At 36.8% G+C, this 21,573-nt stretch overlaps 2 protein-coding genes and 1 long non-coding RNA gene across 3 annotated transcripts; 2 read left to right on the top strand and 1 right to left on the bottom strand.

Annotated features, from left to right (window-relative positions):
- The first annotated feature begins 216 nt into the window (after positions 1-216).
- On the top strand, positions 217-4,400 carry LOC138338313 (uncharacterized). Its single transcript, XR_011211758.1, has 2 exons — positions 217-395; positions 4,098-4,400. It is a non-coding gene; the product is annotated as an uncharacterized lncRNA (long non-coding RNA).
- Positions 4,401-8,956: 4,556 nt separating this feature from the next.
- Positions 8,957-9,490, top strand: LOC138338529 (uncharacterized). Its single transcript, XM_069289499.1, has one exon. The coding sequence runs from the start codon at positions 8,957-8,959 to the stop codon at positions 9,488-9,490; it is 534 nt and encodes a 177-aa protein (XP_069145600.1).
- Positions 9,491-16,563: 7,073 nt separating this feature from the next.
- Positions 16,564-16,893, bottom strand: LOC138338528 (uncharacterized). Its single transcript, XM_069289498.1, has one exon. The coding sequence runs from the start codon at positions 16,891-16,893 to the stop codon at positions 16,564-16,566; it is 330 nt and encodes a 109-aa protein (XP_069145599.1).
- Positions 16,894-21,573: the final 4,680 nt, after the last annotated feature.

Here is a 21,573-nt window from a genome sequence, read left to right as displayed (position 1 = left end):
TAATTTTATTTATTTTATTTTGTGAATTAATTTAATTAATTAATATTTAATTGCTGATTTAAGAAAAAGGAAGAAAATCCGATTTTTATTTATTAATTATTTATTACTCCTAATTTGACTAAGTCTCTCCCTAATCTCCTACTTTTAAGCCAATACTCCCTCACGTTTATCACTCTCTCTTTCTCTCATTCACGGTCTTCCATTCACCAAAATAAACAAGAAAAGAACATGAATGCTAAAGTTCATCAAGAACTTGAAAGCTAAAAACTCAAAAGCAAAATAATCTTAAAAATGAAAAGTCAAAATCAATTTCTCGACGGATTTTTCTTGTTGTTTTTTCTTTGTCTTGGTGGAAAATAGGCATCTCGAATGAATAAAATTTTGAACAACTTAAGGTATGAGTTTAGTCTCTCTTGGTCCCTTTCCTAAGAGACCCTTAAGGTTCAGTTTAATCGCGATCGAAAAACTAAGATTGTCCCCGTTGCATGCGCATGTCATTAGATCCTTTAAAAGATTCAAAGCATGTGTTTGTATTTCTTCTGGTAGATAATTGTAGGTCTCGTTGTGATTATGTGTTAAATGTGTATTTGAAAATCATGTAAGGGATGAAAATATATTTCGAAAAAGTATATTTAGTTGACTGTTTTGAGCATGCGTGTGCTGAAAATTTACTATGTTTGCTGCCTGAAATTTGTATGTTAAATGTTGTGTTTTGAGTGTATAATAATGTTAAAAATGGGGTTTTCATATAAGGTTAAGGTGGCTGACTGAGTGTTACTCAAAATACTACAAAAATCAACATACGAATGAGATAAAATGGAATGGAAGAGACCAAATTTCCAGCTTGCTGGAAATCGATGGTCTAGACCAAGTATTAAAAAAATAGCTACGTTTTAAATATTTAAAAAAATTATGAGGTCATTGGGAATTGAACCCAAGACCTTACCAAATGTAAACTACATACAAATTTCATGAAAAAAATGAAATTAAAAATAAATGTGGAGAGTGGGGATTGAACCCACAACCTCTTGAATATATGAGAGAGTTAGGAGAAAAATAAAGGAGAAAAAAATGTGAAGAGTGGAGATTGAACCCAGAACCTCTTGATTATATAAGAGAGTTAGGAGAAAAAAGTAAAGGAGAAAAATAAAGTCAGGTGAATACTAGAACTTACGAAATCGACACTGAAGTTATTCATATGTGGAGCTTTCATATGGATTTGGTAGGCCCTCATTCTTTCAAGGATGCTTACTATTTTATTCTAGCATGAGACGTAGATATTAGCTAGTGGAGTATGTAGCACTAGTGTTTCTTTCCCAGTTATTTTCAGATATTGTATTGGTGACATTTTGGCAACTCTATATTTTATACAAATATTGATTATGTCTTTCATTTTATTATCTTGATATTAGATGGTTGTTGTGAACACTTAAAAGTTTATGTAGATAGTGTTATGTGAGTTCAATGTTTCTCACTATGAAGTATAAGTAAACAAAAATTTCAAATTTTTGGCTAAAATTGACCTAGATGATGTAACAATGACGTATGTAGGGTTTTCTGCGACCTCTGAGAGGTCAACGACGCTGATTACAGCTAGGGTCTAAACTCCGGTTGTGACAATTGTAGTAACTTATACTTGAATTCTTGTATGATTATGGTACTTTAGATACTTCCCTATACTAGATTTGTTGATATAAGAGTATTAATGGTCAATGATGACCAAAGTCTAAACCATCGGTAAGAATTTCTCTACTCTTGTATTTCTCTACTTTTTATAGTTTTTCTAATGGATGAAGCATCGTATGACATTGTGTTGTATGGTCCACGTTTAGTGGCTGTGTTTACTTTATTGTCATTATATATGTGTTGACCATGGCCTTGAAGGCAAATTGATGAATATATGGATAAGTGGTTATGATGCTCACCTTATGTGGAACTTGTTCGTCGTCTTCTACTTCAGTTGTGAATCTAGGTAATATGTACTATCATTATGAGCATGTAAAGGGTTGTGTAAGATCATGTGTATGTGTTTCAATTAATGAAGTTTTAAGGATTGATGACCCCTACCCATTTTCCCCTATGCGATTGTTTGAATAGATAATGCTAGTTTTCTTATAGTATAATATGAAGTTAGCTTGCCTCCTATGCTAAATTGTGTTCTCTGGTCTATGGTTGAAAGTGTAATATGGTCTTAAGAGGGTGTCTGCCTCAATGTGTTGTTGATAGCAATTATGTGATCATGTTTACCAATGTACACACACTCTCACTTCATGCATGCTTAAAAGTAGTATATAATCATAGTGTCTAATAAAAGGTTGTTCTCATATTCACTAGTGTCTACTATTATGCATGTAATGTATAAGTATGTGAAGTATGTTATGTATTCCTTAACTAGGATGACTTGATAGGTATACTAGTATGGGAAAGGGTATGGGACCTTGTCTATGCATTGAACATGTGTACCTTGATAGGATAGTTCCTAAGTTTGGTTTCTATATACATGAAAAATGAATATATGGATATGTTATGAATATGACTTATATGGTATGATGAAGTATGAATGTGCATTGAGTCTTAGAGGTTTTATGTGAAAGGATTTATCATATAGTTATACCTATAGTCTTATGCATTGATATATGGACATGCGTAATATTTATGTGATGTGAAAGGTTTGCTCACATATATCTACACACACATAAATAATGATCTATTAAATATAGGGGCCTTGAGAGGGGTGCCCACGAATAATCTTAAACTAGATAGGTTCTTGAATATGCTATAAGCATATGAAAATGACTATCCAAAGCCTATGTTTTATGAAAAAAGTAATTAAAGGCTTTTCAGTAAAGGGAACATAGCTTAGCACCGAGTGAACATCACATTGAGAGGTGTTGACTTCCCTTGGAGTAACATTCATCATTTGTCCCTTATAGAGTGTTGACTCACCTTTGAGGAATACTCACCGATGGACCCACTTGAGGTGGTGATTTCCCTTTGAAAAAGGTTCAACCATTCTTTCTCATGAGAAGAGGCCCCAATTGCCAATGGCATGTACAGGGATTATACCGATCACTTAGTATCATGAACTATGCTTGCCACATAGGATCTAGAAAAGTGAATTTACTTAGGATGCTAGGATTTAGGTTAATTTTCTACCTTGGCTAGTAAAGAACACCTTCCATTGGTGCAAGTCTCTACAACACCAAATTTCATGTTCAAAACCCATGGTCTTAGTGTCAGTTAAGGCTATAGTTTCCCTAAAGGAAAAATGGACAGTGCAAAAATTACTAGGATCCTAACTATGATGACTTAAGGGAGGTTACTTAGTAAATAATGAATTCATCTAGACAATGCATAAGTAGCTCTTTAGGAAGTCCTAGGAAGGTGACCTAATGTGTATGATTATGGTTATGTCTTTATGCATGGCATTGTAGTATCTATCTACTTGCTATGAAGATTTGCATGGTATGAATCAATATGATGTGATATTATCCTTATATGCACTATGTTGGTCTAAATGACTATATGAAGAAGGTTGTTGACATGAATGAAGTTGTCTTCACTTATATGTCGATGCATTAATTAAATGTGAAGGTTTGTGGTCTAATAATGGTTTGACTAAGTATGTGTAAGGTTATGGGGCCTCACGTGTACATTGTACTTGTAGATTCAGGTTGGGGTCATCAACAAGGTCTTGTAATGATTTATATGAAAACAAGTGAATATATGTGTGAATTGATGTAGCTTACTGTAAAACTAATAAGTCTTGACTTAAATGTGTCTATGATGTGTTATGCTTGTATTATGGTATATTTTGGCTTAGGTAGGTCATATGTATGCTTTCCTTGTGGTCCTAAGGTGATGCATTGCTCTAAGTATCACTAGAGTGTTACTTGGGAGGTAAATGAATTAAAAGAAGTAGTTCACTGTAAGAAGAATGAGCTCACTGTAAAGTAACCTCAATTATGGCTTAAACTGTATATGTGATTTTATGTAATGTTTGGACTTTGAATATTTCTGTACGAAGTATGTGAATGATATAAATGATATTAAACAATGGTTTTATAGAGATTTACTCAAAATGGCATGAAGTGTAGGTTATGGATTCTTAAAGGATGTCTATATGATTGATGAGCTTCATACGTGATTCCCCAAGCTCAAGGAAAGGAATCCTTAAGTCAAAGGATTCCTCTGCTGTGTGTTTACTGTAAAGTGTATAAAGTTGTACTCATGTTTATGTCTTAAGGGACTTGTCCATAATGTATTCTAATGGTGATTGAGTCTAAGACGACAAAGAGACTTAACGTCGAAATATGTATTATGACTTATGTTTTATCTATATGTTAGATAAAGTTTCTAGCATATGATGTGGTATGAAAAGTATTTGATTTTCTGCTAAATTTACTATGTCAATGCGATAAATGATAACTATGGTCTTCTATAAGAATTTCAAGAGGTCAAGTACGCCATATTACTTCTATGGGGTGCTCCTAAGATGTGACAAACGTGGTATTAGAGCATGAGGTTTAAGTGACTTTATACGCTCATTGACATTAACGCTAAGCTATTCACCTCTTTTCATTGCTTTTGACCACCTATTTCTCTTCTCTTCTCTTCTTTTCCTTGTTTACCTTTTTTAAGTGTGACTTTCACTTCACTTTGGCATCTCATTCTCAGAACATTCTTTTCTCTTTTATCATCTTTTTTTTCATGTTCTTTTCAACAGTTCTTTTATTTTTTGTCAAGTCACATCTTTCGCTCATTTAAGTTTTTGTTTTCAACATCAAACTCTTTTTATACCTACTTTTGGGTCCTCACTCATAATATCCACCCTCAACTCATGGATCTTCCATGGGTTGAGGTACACAATGCATGAAGTTGGGTCAAGGAGAAGACGAAGTCACTTTCTGTATTAGCCACCCTCAACATAGGCTTTTGTCCTAAATCGAGGTGCACATGCCCAAATGAGGGAATAAGGCTAACACATTACAACCTGGGAAGATGAGTTGGTGAATAAAAAAATTTTGGTCTATTACAAGCTCAACATAATTGGTTTAAAACGGACAATTATTTCATTTGGTCAACTTCTTTTAGGTTAGACATTGGATATTTCGAACAAGGGCCTATGATAACTTCCTAGCTTCTTGAGCCGATTACCTTTGCAGGACTTACTGGGAAAGTTCTACATAAGTACAAACTATTGCACATTCAAGTGTCCTTACACTATCTTGGAACATCGTTACACTATCATATTATCAGATTTCCCAGTTCAGGTTTTACTTGAAATCATAAAGTGGGTGTCTATTTATGTCATGTTTAGAGCCAAAACATTCAACTTATGTTAACCTATAAACACAAGCACTACAATGGACCGGGTTTCCTTTTTTATTAGCCATCATTCTTCATTTTTCATGCTTCTATACTTTGACTCACTAAGACATGTCGATTGAATAGAAATTAACCAGTCTCTTGATGAAGAAGAACACACGCAAGAAAACACCAAGAGAGGATTATGAGTTGGGCTACTCAAACTTTACCCAACCACTCACTTTACTTTTACCCTACCCTCAAGGATTTAACTTTTTTGCAATTGTACCCAATGAAATAAGAGATAAAAGACACAACGTGGTAGGTAAAGCAAACCTGTGGGTCATAGTATCGAAGAAATCTCAACAAGCGGGTGGGACCATTTTCCCAGAACTCACACAATCATCAACTTGGCCACCATCAGTAGTGCACACATCTCTAAGAAGGGCACCATCACTAGTGCGATTAACCTATATCATACATAGAACTGGATTCCTTAACATCTATCTCTAGTGTGATCCTCTGTCGTATCTCCTAATCTACTAAACAAGACCTCCTAGCATGATCAAGCTCTGTCCGCTCTTTCTTTCTTGCACCGGCCTCATCTCCTGTATCAGTCGTGAGGGTGGAGCGGTGTCTTTTGGTACGAACTCGTAGTTCAGGTTGTGGCTTAATAGATCCTTTGAATAGTGCCTCAAGTACAATGTCCTCAGCTAGCTCAGTTGGGGCCTCCTCTAGCTAGAACACGCAGCTCAAAGGCATCAAGGCATTTGTGGACCGCCTGAATCTGTTGCTCCACCTTCTTGGCCACTCGCTTCTCTATGAGATCTTCTGCCTATGCAATGGACTTTTGCATCCATGGATGAATGTGATGGATGAGAGTGGCCATCTCTTCATCTAACTTTTTGGCTTGATCTAGACGGACTAATGCCTAAGATGGTGGCATGGATCTAGAAGAGCTGGGGCCTTGCAAGCTGAATGTGAAGAGAAGGTCGGAGTTGGATCCTCATGCTCTAGTATAGTAGGGTAATCCCTTTGATCTAGATCCACCATGTCTTCTAAATTCTCGCTTAGTGGAGGAACCTCAATCCGAGGGCCTCTGTAAGGTGCTGCTACATTGGTCTCATCCCTGATGTGGCCTATATTCACTGTCCCCGCTGGTCAACAAAGTCTATCCCAATGTCAAATTGGCACTCCACCTGTCACATCCCACAAGTACACCCTAGAAGTTAGACTATCCTTGTGATGTCACCCGACCAATGAGACTTCAAGAAGTTTCATCTAAACCTCTCGTATAATTCATTGCATAATAACAATACTAAAATGAGTAAGAATTTAGAACTTTTTTCATACACGAAGAACTCTTTTCATAAACAATACACAAGTAGAATAATTTCATTAAAACATTAAACCTTTATAATAACCCCTTCAACCATCTAAAATTTAGAGTATACAAAAATTGTGACTAAGCCCATACAATACATAAAGTAAGTACATAAGACATAACAGATCATGTAGATATTGTCCTCGAATCGATGAGGAATCACCAATACTTCATCTTCAACCCTTACAAGCCTATCCATCCTACATGGCACATCAAACTTCTTATTCCTTACACTTAAGTCGAAAGTAAAAGAAGGGGTTAGCATATTAGATTTACTAATTATGGAAGTCATGCAAAAACCATGAAAAAGGGACATTTAGTAAATAGCATGATTTTCATGAATTTCGATTAAAACATCACCATAAGAACAATATTTAACACTTTAGAAATACATAAGAAATCATCCATGAAATTATTCACATTTTAAAGAAGCATTATAGTGAACTTACTTTACTGTACAGTGAAGTTCTCCATTGTTACCATAAAGTTTATTAGCTTTACCTTGCACACCTTTTAACATACAATTCTCTCACTAAAATCTATCCTAAGACTCACTTGAGTAAGAAAAAGAGAGACCGCCCATACACCCACTATAGGCACACCTAAATGATCCTCAAGACTACTTAGAATGAGACACATTCAATTACAATACATCAAGCACATCAACGTAAGATCCTTCTACAAAAGGTGATTCCAAGGTTCACTTGAGTTAGTATAAAGCGACCACCCATACAATCCCTATCACACACACAAGAGATCCTATAGACTACCTAGTATAGATTCATTCTCACTAAATACAATAGCATACATCAAACATGACATTCTCCTTTCCAAGGTTATCCAAAGACCTACTCAAGTAACTCAAGAAAAGAATGTTCATAATTGACCTCTTCAAGATTATTTAAGTAGTCCTTAAGACTTACCTAAGTTAGGATCATGTCCACCCAATCAATTACGTTTCCTTAACAAGAATCATTACTAAGACTTATCTAGGTAAGAGATGAAGTGACTATTCCTTTCCCCTTTCACACCTTAAGTAGACAACTATTAACTACTCTAGACAAGTACTTATTTATTTAACATTCTTTCCTTAACTTAAGTCATTATATTACTTAGTTTATTTAATAGACATTCATCAGATAAAGGACTTTCAAGTAATGGTCTACAACACAACCTAGGGACTCTCATTAAAATCTTCAAAGCCTATTGTGCAATGCCTAGATAACGTCCCATACAACCACCTAAACTTCATAGAACTTCTCTAACGCTAGTAAGTATTCCATATGATGAGAATAGTAAATAAACGACATAGACCATGGTAACAAAGCATGGAATCCAAAGTTGTAACCTACTCTTATGGAGGGTGTTCTACTTGCCAATGGTAGAACATAGACACATCCCATGTAAGCACATGGTTAATTAATATGAAGGGCGTGCTTTGTAATCTAATCTCATCTTTTAACTTGAAGTAATTTTCCTTCCATACTATCTCGGTGATAGTCTTTGTTCTCATAGATTAAATCACTCTAAGGTTCATACAAATGGGTCCCATATCATGTTCATGATCCAATTACATTTACCCTACCAAAGCAAGGTCCACTAGGGCTATCTAACTATGGAGACAAGAAGCTCTTCATGACTTTCCTAAGGTATGATATAATGTCGTTCAAGCCAATAAACCTCAAGTCCATCATTCATTACATGAAGGATACAATTACGACTTCAAATTTCAAGTTTCATAAACTTACCACTATGTTCAAGATTCACATAAAGGACCTTCTTGTCATCATTCAAGGTCTTACATAACATTCATACATTAAAGACTATGACTCTTTAGTTCCTAAGTCAAGATATAGCATATTGATATTCATACAAGTATCAAGTAAGGGACACAAATCTATCGAAACAAGACACAACATACATCACTTTAGCACATATTACATACATTCTTTAGGCTTTTTTGATTGACCTTATCAACCGTATATCAACCTATTCATTACCTTAACATCATCAACATAACCATTATAAACTCATCTTGCCAAGTTAGGAACAACCATGTATCAACTCTAAGACTATACACCTAACACATAGTCATAACATAATATGATTACCTAAATAACATCAATTGAATAATACATACTTCCACATTACTTCACATATAGGTAGATATGATCATACTTCACATAATAAACTGATAATGTTGATCACGACCCGGCTAACCCTTCACCTATCACGGAGGTGGAGATGAGGACTATTCTTGCTAAAATGTCCCAAGCTATTACTACACAAGCACTAGTCGCAACGGTTAAAGCCCAAGCTATGAAGATTCAAGCGAATCAGGATGTTTCTCCTTATGCTCATCAAAAAGTCAATACTATGACTTCCCATCTAAGGGACTTCACTCGGATGAACCCTCCTACTTTCTATGGGTATAAGGTTGATGAAGACCCCCAAGAATTCCTTGATGAGGTCTACAAAGTGCTATATGCTATGGGGGTGACTTCAAGTGAGAAAATTGTGTTGGCCTCATATCAACTCAAGGATGTGGCTCCAACTTGGTATGTGCAAAGGAGGGACAATAGGCCGTTGAGGGGTGGTATGATAACATGGGAGATCTTCAAGGCAACTTTTCTGGATTGGTTCTTCCCTAGAGAGATGAGGGAGGGGATAGTCATGGAGCTCATCAATCTTTGCCAAGAAGGGAAGAATTTTCACGAGTACTATTTGGAATTTGTTAAGATTTCCAAATATGCTCCTTATTTAGTGTCCGATCCTATAGACCAAATGAGACGTTTTTAACGGGGGTGTCGGAGGACTTACAAGATGAGTGTCGATCGGCCATGCTACATGACAACATAAACATTTCCCGTCTTATGGTTTATGCAAGAAGGTAAATGAGGCAAGAGATAAGAGAAAAAGTAGAGATGCTAAGAGGGCTAGGTCTTTGATGGAGTTTCCTCAAGGAATAGTCTTGAGATACGCGATAAGCCTAAATTTAAGAAGCGGGGTTCAAATAAAGTATATACCAAATTCCCAAGAGCTAGTGGTTATAGGGTGTCTAACCCAAAATTTAAGAAGGGAAAAGCTTCTAATCACTAAAGGAGAAGCCAACTTATGGAGAGTATTGTAAAAAACACTATGGTCAGTGCCTTCAGGGGATGCATAATTGTTCTAGATGTGGCAAGAGTGGTAAAAAATAGAGAGATTATCCAAACTTGAAGATTCATGACAAGGGTAGTGGCCAAGCTCAAGCAATTGGTTCTAGTGATGCTCCAAAGAAGAAACACTTCTATGCTCTCCGCTCTAGGGATTATCAAGAGACCTCTCCCGATGTGGTGACCGATATGTTGAAAATCTTTACTCTTGATGTGTATGATTTACATGATCCGGCTGCTACTTTGTCCTTTGTTACATCACTATTATATAAAAAGTTTGATGTCTTACCCAATAATTTGCATGAGCCTTTTCTAGTGTATACTCAGGTGGGAGAGTCGATTGTTGATAAAAAAGTCTATCAAAATTGTCCTATTTCATTGCCCAATAAAGTTTCTTATGTTGATCTCGATATACTTGATTTTGATGTTATATTGGGTATGGATTGGTTGCATTCATTCTTTGCATCCATTGATTGTAGGACAAACGTGGTGTGGCTTAACTTCTCAAATAAACCTGTTGTTTAGTGGAAGGGGGAAATCTTTTTCTAAAGGTCGCATCATATCTTGTGTAAAAGCATGTAAAATGATGTCAAAGTGTTGTATCTATCACATTCTAAGATTTCAAGATATGGATTTCTAAATTCCTCCTATTGAGTCGGTCCCCGTAGTGAATGAATTTCTAGAGGTTTTTCCTAATGACCTTCTGGTATTCCTCCCAAACAGGAAATTGATTTTGGTATCGATTTGCTACGGGAAACAAATCCCATTTCAATCCCTCCATATCGGATGGCTCCGACCGAATTGAAATAGTTGAAGGCTCAACTCAAGGATTTGTTTGACAAAGGCTTTATAAGGCCTAATATATCTCCATGGTGTGCTTCGGCGATACTTGTCAAAAATAAGGATGGGTCTTTGAGAATGTGTATTGACTACCGCCAACTCAACAAGGTCACTATTAAGAATAAATATCCTCTCCCTCGGATTTATGATTTATTTGACCAACTCCAAGGGGAAAGTTACTTTTAAAAGATAGACTTGAGGTCAGGGTATCATTATTTCAGGGTGAGAGGGGCAGATGTACTGTAGACGGCCTCTCTAACTAGGTATGGACATTATAAGTTCATGGTCATGTCTTTCTGTCTCACTAATGCTTTGGTGGAATTTATGGACCTAATCAATAGAGTATTTCAAAACTACCTGGATTTATTTGTCATTGTCTTCATTGACGATATGTTGGTATACTTGAAGAATGAGGAAGATGATATGGGTCATTTGAGGGTAGTGTTGCAAACCCTTAAAGAACGTAACTTGTATTCCAAATATACTATGCGTGAGTTTAGGTTGAGATCAGTTATTTTTCTTGGGAACATCATTTCTAGTGAGGGAGTTGAAGTAGACCCAAGGAAAATAGAAGCGGTGAAAATTTGGCCTAGACCATTGACTCCGACTGACATTAGGAGTTTCTTGGGTTTAGCGGGTTACTTTAGGAGGTTCGTGGATGGCTTTGCATCCATTGCATATCCTTTGACTACTTTGACCCAAAAGAAAAAGTTTGAATGGTTGGAGGTATGTGATAAGAGTTTCCAATTGTGAAAGATAAAGCTTACTTCCGCTCCAGTGTCGACCTTACCGGAGGGTACAATGGGTTTTGTGGTGTATTGTGACGCATACCGAGTGGGTTTGGGGTATGTGCTTATGCAAAATGGAAAGGTGATAGATTATGCCTCAAAGCAACTAAAGGTACATTAGAGGAATTACCCCCCCCCCCCCCCATGACTTTGAATTAGTGGCCTTCGTGTTTGCTTTAAAAATTTGGAGGCATTATTTGTATGGGGTTCATGTGGATGTTATTACTGATCATAATTGTCTCCAATATTTTTTTACCCAAAAAGATTTAAATCTTCGACAAATAAGGTGGCTTGAGTTGTGGAGAGATTATGATATGAGTGTCCTTTATCACCCCGACAAGGCTAATGTAGTTGCGGATGCCATAAGTTGGATGACTATGGGTAGTGTATCCCATCTTGATGAAGCCAAAAAGGACCTACCAAGGGAATTGCATAGGTTGGCTAGGTTGGGGGTGAGGTTGGAGAGTGCTCTGAATGGGGGTGCCTTAGTTCATCATAGCTCCGAGTCATCTTTAGTGGTTAAGGTGAAGTCCAAACAACACCTTGACTTATACTTGATGGAGTGCAAAGAATCAGTTCTTGGCAAGTTGAATGAATCATTCTCCCTGGGGGGATGGTGTGTTTAATTACCAAGGGATATTATGTGTTCCCGATGTAGGTGGGTTGAGGGTTCGGATCTTAGAAGAAGCACATAGGTCACGCACTTCTCAATTCATCCAGGATCGACAAAAATTTACCATGACCTAAAGGAAATATATTGTTGGGAAGGCATACAAAGGAAATTAGCAGAATTTGTCGCTAAGTGTTTCACAATCGGAATCTAAACCCTAGACGAGACCGGCGTCGTTGACCTATCAGAGGTTGCGGATCATCCTAAATACATCATTCTTACTTCATCTAGGTTAATTATAGCAAAAAATTTGATCTTTTTGTTTTCTTATTTCGTGCTAAACATCTTCAACTTAACATCATTGAGATTCAAAAATCAACCATCTAATATAGAGATAATCAAATGAAAGAATCAGTTCAAAATTTTACTAAACATATTTTTGCCAAAATGGCACCAATACAAAGTCTCAAATAAAAAGCGAAAAGAGACTAGTGGAACATGCTCCATTAGCTATATCCAATATCTAAGCTAGATAATAATGGTAGACATCATTGAAAGCATAAGATCCTACCAAGTCTGGATGAAAGCTCCACGTTCGGATAGCTGCAACGTCAACGTGTAAGGTCTAGCATCCACCTGTGCTTGCGCCAAAAATTGTAGAATTGTATGGGATTAGTACACACTTGTAATAAGTATGGGTATATGCAAGCACACACCAAGATCTTGCATGATTAAGAACAATTCTTTCCTAACAATATGATTATGGAAAGACAAGTTAGTGGAATTGCAAAATTGGGATTAGCAAAGTGAGTAAGCTTTCCATATTTGTATTAGGAAAATGAGGAACTTTTCGAATTTGAATTAGAAAAGTCTTGCTATGAGAGTAACATGCATCATCATACTTATCATATTTAAAACAACACATACCATCTTGCATATAACGCATAACATATTGCATATAGCACATAACATTTTTCATATCATCCGTTCATATGCCATGAGACCTTTGAATCATGGAATTAACATCAAGACCTCCCAAAATGACGGTTAAACATATGGGACCTCAACTAAGGAGCCTTATTTTGTAAACACAGAGTCTTCTTCATTCATTCATACATACTTGATTTCATTTCATTCATAGGCTAGTGTAAACACCAGCTATACATAGCATGTAGTTTAAGACTTTCATCAGGTTCGTTGTGCAATGATCAAGAATGACCTAGTGTCATTACTTGAGACTAGCTCACCTCTTGATTATCCTATCGTAACACCTTTGATATCATTCATTTCATTATGTGCATCTTTTGAGGCTGGCCTCATTCATTCATTGGGAACTTTAACTTTAATCGACATACATCATGTGAGCATCATGAAATCCAGTGTCTTCCCTACACCAAAAAGAGGTGGAATCACCAGCCAAAGTGACCCCAAACATGCTAGCGTACACGGGAATTGAACCCACCCAGATCCCTATATTGGCAGTATAAGTTTGAAGACTATGAGATATAAGGAGACCCATACCCGGCATGCCAGACTTTCTCATCTCATAAGAGTTACGTGAACCTCCGCCCTTCCCAAAAGAAGGCATCACCGTTAATAGCTAGTCTATCGGCACTCAGTATAAAGTTCCATTACATTCAACATATACATCATCAAAGCTGGCGTCTATTTATGAGGACATCATAGATTAATAGATGATTTCTCATCTCATCATTAGTATTAAGTGTGTTAATATCAATAGTTTCATTAGAGTGTTCATAGAGATTGGTCTCTTCATTAACTGTACACACTCATAGGTGAATACATTTTGGTAACATTGACATAGGCTTATTTTAGATTGATCTCATCTTTTACATTAGCCTCATATAATGTTGTCACCACTTTAATTAACATTAGCACATTCGCTCTTCATAATTACTCACCCCTTTTAAACTAAATCTTCATTTCATCATATGCCAATACACTTGGACATATAGTGTGTTTCACACTCTTACTAAACCCTTATAGGTTTTCATCATTTCATTGTTCATTTCATAATTTCATTGTTCATTTCGTCATGTACTAATGACCTTGGCCATTTAGTGTGTTTTACACTCTTATTTAACCCTTTTAGGGTTACATCATTTCATTAGAGACATCTTAGGTTCACTTAGTCTTAAACGTATGCTAAACTTATATGTCTATACATAAAAACATGAGGCTTCGTTCATAGTTCGTTTAAGTGATTCACATCTTTCTAAGATTATGTAGTACAAGACTTATACATCTTGTATGTATGCCAAGATCTCAATTTCGATCTAACTAGGTAGCATAATTATTGAATATTTAATTCATGTATGACTTATGTATCAATATGAAATTTGGTCAAGGGAACCCGATTTCGAATCCTTTGGACAACACATAAATATTTCATTTATTTTATTTTGATCCACACGTCTTGGGGACCCAAGTTCAAGCACCAACGCCTTAATTTTCTTTTATTTACATTTTCTCTTTCTTGGTCGACCCCCACAACCCCTTTTTATTTTAATTTCTTTTTCCATGGCGTCTTCGATTTGACTATGAGTTTGTGCAATCGAACCCTTACTACCTCACTTTATTTTTCATTTAACTCTCCTTTTCCACCTAGAGGTCGTGGATTTGATTCCCATGCCTCACACCTATTTTATCCTCATTTTTCTGTAAGCTTTACATAGAGGTTGTGGGTTCAAATTCCACTCCTCTCATTTATTATTATCATACATTATTTTCCTTCCCAAAACCATAGTTCAAATCACCTTCACCACATTCCTTTATTCTTCTATATTTTCATGGTTTTTAACGTGGTGAGGTCAAGGGTTCAATCCTCAATGATCTCACATATTTTTATTCATTTTTTCATAGCATGAAAATTCCCCTAGCTTGGCCGAAACTCATTATCAAGATGCTGGAAATTTTTTCTGCCTATTTTCTCACTTCTTTAACATTAAATGTTTAGACGTTTTGAAGTAGTTTTGAGTGAGTTCTTTGGTTTAATTTTCAAGATTTAATTTGATAAAGATATTCACTCAAATCAGCATCTTTAAATAACTTATGAACATCAAGATTTACATAAATATGTGTACATGAAATCCAATGAAGTAACATCATATTTTAGAGCCTTAAACCCGAGGCACATAGTCATTGTTCACATTGCACAAACATGCACATAGTTTCGGATCACATAGGTGATCCTTCATGCGATTTCAAACACACATACATGAACATATTCATCACGAAAACACAACACACGCCTAATATCTACCAGTAAACATACCCAACCTACGAATCCTTGGGAGCTAGTGATAGGGACATGCAACGGGGAACAACCCTAGTTTTCAGAATATATTCGTCTGAACCTTAGGGGTCTCTTGGGAAAGAGACCAAAAAATAAGAGAAATCATACCTTTTTTACGTTCAAACCTCGACATTCTGCCCAAAAACTTTTCCAAACACACATCCAACACCTAAAGTCCAACACCCCTCTCAATGGAAAACCTTCTTTTTGCCTACGTGATTGATTAACATTTGTTTTTCTTATATTTTGGTGTGATTTCTTAAAGTGTGAAGAACCTTGGTAATTTTATGCTCTTGAATGTTATTTGGCAGAGAGAAACGTTAATGGGAAAAGAGAATGATCATGAATGTTGAGGAGATAAACTTGAGAGAATTAGAGTTTTATTAGGCTTAGGAGTCTAGTTTAGGACTTAGTCAAATAAGGTTTTATTAAATGATAAAAAAATCTAATTCTTTTATTTTAAATAAGATAATAATAATAAATTTAAATTAATTACATTAACTTACCAACTTAAATTAAAACAAATTTAATTCATTACTTCCACTTAGGTTCGAACCGGGGTGGAGCAAGACTTTATTCTAAAGGCAAATTTTTGGCCTCTCTCCCCAAAATGCCCCTGCACCTTTTTAATTAAATAATTAATTATGTATTTGGGGTAATTATGATACTACCCTTAACCTCAAAAAATACTATTTTATCCCTAGACCCGCTAAACTTAAGATTTCTCCTTTTTAATTCCAGTAAAGACTCATCCGAGTAAATCTTCATATTCGGAAGCCCTTTATGGATGGACCAAACTTTTAATAGCTCAACTAACTCATCAAGTTAGTTGGCTTGGCTGTCGTAAGGGTTCAGAGGTCTGGTTCTACGCGCATCAATCCGTGTGAACCCAGTCTTATCGTAGGCATTGTAGGAACATTAAATATTATTTAGCATAGCCATTTTTAGGGTTGTTACCTTATCCCATTCTTAGGAACATTCGTCCCCAAATGACACTACTAACTGTTTCGCGTATTGCCAATCAGATCATAAAATAGTTACTGTACACAATCAAGAAATAGAAACAAAGAATGGAGAGATATGGAATCTTAGACTTAAGAGTAGGAAGTCTAACCTCAAGAGATGAAAAGATGGGGGTAGTGGGATCTCATATCAGCCTAGGCCTACCATGTAGCACCCTGAACAAGATGATTCCTCCAAAATACCTTCACAGTGGAAATCTCTTTGTTCCTCAGCCCCTTGACCTGTTTGTCTAAAATCTCAACAGGTACCTCTTCAAAGGATAAATTTTCATCAACCCCCAAACGTTCAAAAGGTAGAATCGATGTTGGATCGCCTAGGCACTTCTTTAACATGGAGACATGAAAGAGTGGATGCACAGAAGCTAGTTCCGCAGGAAATGCCAACTCATAGGCCACCTCTCCCACACGTTGTAGGATCTCATATGGCCCAACATACCTCGGACTCAACTTCACCTTCCTACTAAACCTCATCACCCCCTTCATAGGTGATATCTTCAAATAAACCTCGTCACAAACATCAAACTCTAAGGGCAATTTTTTGTTGTTTGCATAAGACTTCTGCCGACTTTAAGCAGTAGTCAACCTGTCCCTAATCACTCTAACCTTCTCTAAGGCCTCATGAATGATCTCTAGACCCAAAATGGATGACTCTCAAACCTCGAACCACCCAACTTGAGACCTACACCTCTTACCATACAGTGCCTCAAATGGTGCCACCCTAATGTTGGAGTGATAATTGTTATTATACGATAACTCTATCAAAGGAAGATTGTCGTCCCAACTACCCTTGAATTCAATTACACACACCCTCAACATTTCCTCCAATGTCTAAATGGTATGCTCTGCCTGCCCATATGTCTGAGGATGAAAGGCAATACTATGTTTCACCTGCATGCCTAATCTCTTCTAGAAGGATCTCACGAAATATGAAGTGAACTGAGCTCCTCTATTTGAAATGATAGACAAAGGAATCCCATATCACAATCATGCAAAGACTCGCATAATACTCAGCTTTATAAGTAGACTTCACAGGGATAAAGTTTGCAGACTTTGTCATCCTGTCCACGATAACCCATATGGAGTCATGCTGTCTTCCAGTCTTCGAAAGACCAACCACGAAGTCCATATTATTGGCTTCCTATTTCAATGTCGGAACCTTAATAATATGAGTATGACCGCCAGACTTTAGATGTTCTACAATTAGGACACTTGGCCATAAAATCTGCAATGTCCTTTTTCATGCCATCCCACCAATAGATCTGTTTAAGATTATGATACATCTTGGTGGAACCAGGATGTATGGAATATCTGGAACTATAGGACTCTGCAACGATCCTATTCTGCAATCATCCACATCTGGTACACATAACCTTTCCTAGTACATCAGTATATTGTCATCTCCCACAGCAAAAGAATCATTCATATTAACCAACTTTGAGTCCTTTAGCTCCAACAACACAACATCAAGGTGCTGATCCTCCTTGACTTCAACTACTAAAGATGATTCATAACTAGGATAAATTGAAACACCCCCACTAGTAGAGTCAATTACCCGCACACGCAGTCTTGCAAGTCTATGTATATCTTTAACCAATTCCTTCTTCTTATCCATGATTTGGGATGTACTTCACATTCTCATCCTACTCAAAGCATTAGCTACAACATTAGCCTTACCTGTATGGTAGTGGAAATTCAAGTCATAGTCCTTCAACAACTCCGACCATCTCCACTGACGTAGATTCAACTCTATTTGTGTGATATACTGGAGACTCTTGTGGTCTTTGAACACATCCACATGTACTCCATAAAAGTAGTGCGTCCATAATTTCAGTGCAAACACCACAACTGCCAACTCTAGGTCATGAGTGTGATAATTTTTCTCATGAACCTTGAGATAGCTGGACGCATTAGCTATCACCTTACTACCCTCCATTAGAATACAACCAAAACCAACCCTAGATGCATCATAATAAAGAGTGTAATTTTCACCACAGTTAGGCAAAGTAAGCACCGGGGCTAAAGTGAGTCTGTCCTTGAGATCCTGGAAACTCTACTCACAAGTCTTCGTCCATTGAAACATGGCCTTCTTCTTTGTCAAAGCTGCCCGTGAGGCACAATGGAAGAAAAACCCTCAACAAACCAGTGGTGGTAACTAGCCAATCACAAGAACCTAAGGATATCTGTGGGAGTAAGAGGTTTTAGCTAGTTCTTAACCACCTCAGTCCTCCTGGGATCTACCTCTACACATTGTCGGAAATAACATGACCCAGGAAAGTCATTGATCTAAGCCAGAATTTACACTTGCTAAATTTGGCATATAGCTTATGTTGTCTAAGTGCCTGTAAGGTTAGTCTCAAATTATGGTCATGCTCTTCCTTGGTCTTAGATTAGATGAGAATGCCATCAATGAATACTATGACGAATGAGTCAAGGTATTCATGGAAGACCCTGTTCATGAGATCCATAAATGCAGCAGGTGCATTTGTGAGACCAAATGAGATAACTAGGAACTCATAGTGACCATAACGAGTACAAAAGGCTGTCTTTGGGATATCTCCATACTTAACCCTGAGTAGATGGTACGCTGACTGAACATCAATCTTCGAGAAGAAACTACACTCTTGGAGTTGGTCATACAAGTCATCTATTATGGGAAATGGATACCGATTCTTCATAGTGACCTTGTTGAGCTGTCGATAATCGATACACATTTTTAGGGTTCCATCTTTGTTTTTAACAAACAACACTGGAGAGACCCAAGGGGATATGCTCAACTGAATGAAACCCTTACAAGTGAGATCTTTTAACTGCAACTTCAACTCTTTGATTTCAGCTGGAGCCATTCTGTAAGGAGGAATTGAAATTGGTTTACTATCGTGTTCTAAGTCGATACCAAAGTCCATCTCTCGAGGGGAGGGAACTCCAGGAAAATCATCAGGAAATACATCTTGGAAATCATTCACTACAGGCACTGAGTCTATGGAAGGAATGTCATGATATAAATCATTAACACTCACAAGATGACACAATAACCCCTTGGACATCATTTTATTGGCCTTAAGGTTCCAAATCAAGGGATTAGGATGACTCGAGTTGTACCCCTTCTAAACTAGCTCTTCTTCATTAGGGAAACGAAATCTCATAACCCTACTACGAAAATCCGTACAAACATAATAACTATGAATCCTGCCCATGCTAGAAAAATATCAAAATTGTGCATTGGTAACTCAACCAAGTATGCACACATAGTCTTACCACATACAATTATTGGGCATTTATTATGAACTCTATCATCTATTGCATTCCTCCTATTCGGACAATCTTTCATCATGTGACCCGGTTTGCCATAACTGTAACAAGTGTTGGAGCCCATCAGACACTCGCCTTCATGTTGCATGCCAGATTTTCAACAAAGTGGCCTCTCCTGAGCTGTAAAGTTTTATGAACTTTAGGGAGAAATCCTTGACTGACATCGAGCCCTACTTAAGGCTGATGAATTCCTAAACCTTTGCCTCCTTCATTTATCCAAGAAATAACCGCTCTAGAAGAGACATCTTAAAAAGATACAAAGTCATAGGACCTCTTTCTAAGACCCTTCTATCATGCAACACTTTATAGCAGGATTGAGCTACATCCCTTAGCTGGTAGAATGCCAACTCAGACTTTTCAACATCAATTAAACTCAATAGCCTAAGCTTGTAAAGTGATAGCTTGGGCAAGCTGTACCAACCTTGTCCTTACTTTTCCATCTGTCAACCCAGCTAGATTAACAGGCATCTCTATTCCAGCAGCTGGAGCCTAGGAAGGAACGTGAATTACCCCAGCAGCTGCTCCTCCAATCTCTCCGCGTGCTTTTCTCTTTGTATTCATCTTTTGGAAACTTAAAGAGTTGATGTTAGATACGCTCTTAACACCGAGAAATCCGACATTAGAGAAGGAACAATAAGATTAGAAGAAGGGAAATTTTCCTACGCATCATGCAATATCTAAATCAGGATAGTGGTGCATCATTATCATGAATTAGAAACTACTCAATGTGGTTGATGTGAACTTATTATCCTCAGAATTTAACCTAGTGCTCTGATATAAACTTTTTCATGACAAGAATCTAGACCACAGACGAGACCAGCATCGTTGACTCCTAAGAGGTTGCAGACCAGCCTACATACGTCATTCTTACTTCATGTAGGTTAGTTTTATAAGAAAATTTGAATTTTTTGTTTTCCTATTACATGCTAAAAATCTTAAACTTAACATTATGGGCGTTCACAAATCAACCATCTATAATAGAGTTAATCAAATGAAGGAATCAGTTCAAAATTTTACTAAACATATTTTTGCCAAAACGACACCAATACAAAGTCTAAACAAAAGCGGAAAGACACTAGTGGAATATGCTCCACTGGCTATATTCTATATCTAAGCTAACGACAGACATCTTCGAAAGCATAAGGGCCTACAAAGTCTTGATGAAAGCTCCATGTCCGGATAGCTGCAAATTCAACCTGTAAGCTCTAGCAACCATCTGTCCCTGCACCTAAAATTGTAGAATTTTATGGGATTAGTACACACTTGTACGAAGTATGGGTATATTAAAATACACGCCAAGTACATGCATGATTAAGAACAAATCTTTCCTAACAACATGATTATGGAAAGACAAGCCAGTGGACTTGCCAAATTGGGATTGATAAAGTTAGTGAGCTTTCCAAATTTGTATTAGAAAAGTGAGTGAACTTTCCAAATTTGGATTAGGAAAGTGAGTGAACTTTCTGAATTTGGATTAGGAAAGTTATGCCATGAGATTAACATGCATCATCATACTTATCATATTGCACACATCACATAACATCATGCATATAGCACATAACATATTACATATAGCACATAACATTTTTCATATCATTCGTTCATATGCCATAAGACCCTTGAATCATAGACTCAACATAAAGATCTACCAAAATGAGGGCTCAACATATGGGACCTCAACTAGGGAGCCTTCTTTAGCAAACATAGATTCTGCTTCATTCATTCATACGTACTTCATTTCATTTCATTCATAGGCTAGTGTGAACACCAGCTATACATAGGATGTAGTTTAATACATTCATCGGGTTCTCTGTGAAATGATAAAGAATGACCTAGTCTCTA

This window comes from Solanum lycopersicum, chromosome 9, assembly GCF_036512215.1.
Source record: "Solanum lycopersicum chromosome 9, SLM_r2.1".
Taxonomy (NCBI): Eukaryota; Viridiplantae; Streptophyta; class Magnoliopsida; order Solanales; family Solanaceae; genus Solanum; species Solanum lycopersicum.
Note: the sequence above shows the minus strand (reverse complement) of the source record. Positions and strands in the feature narration are given on the sequence as shown.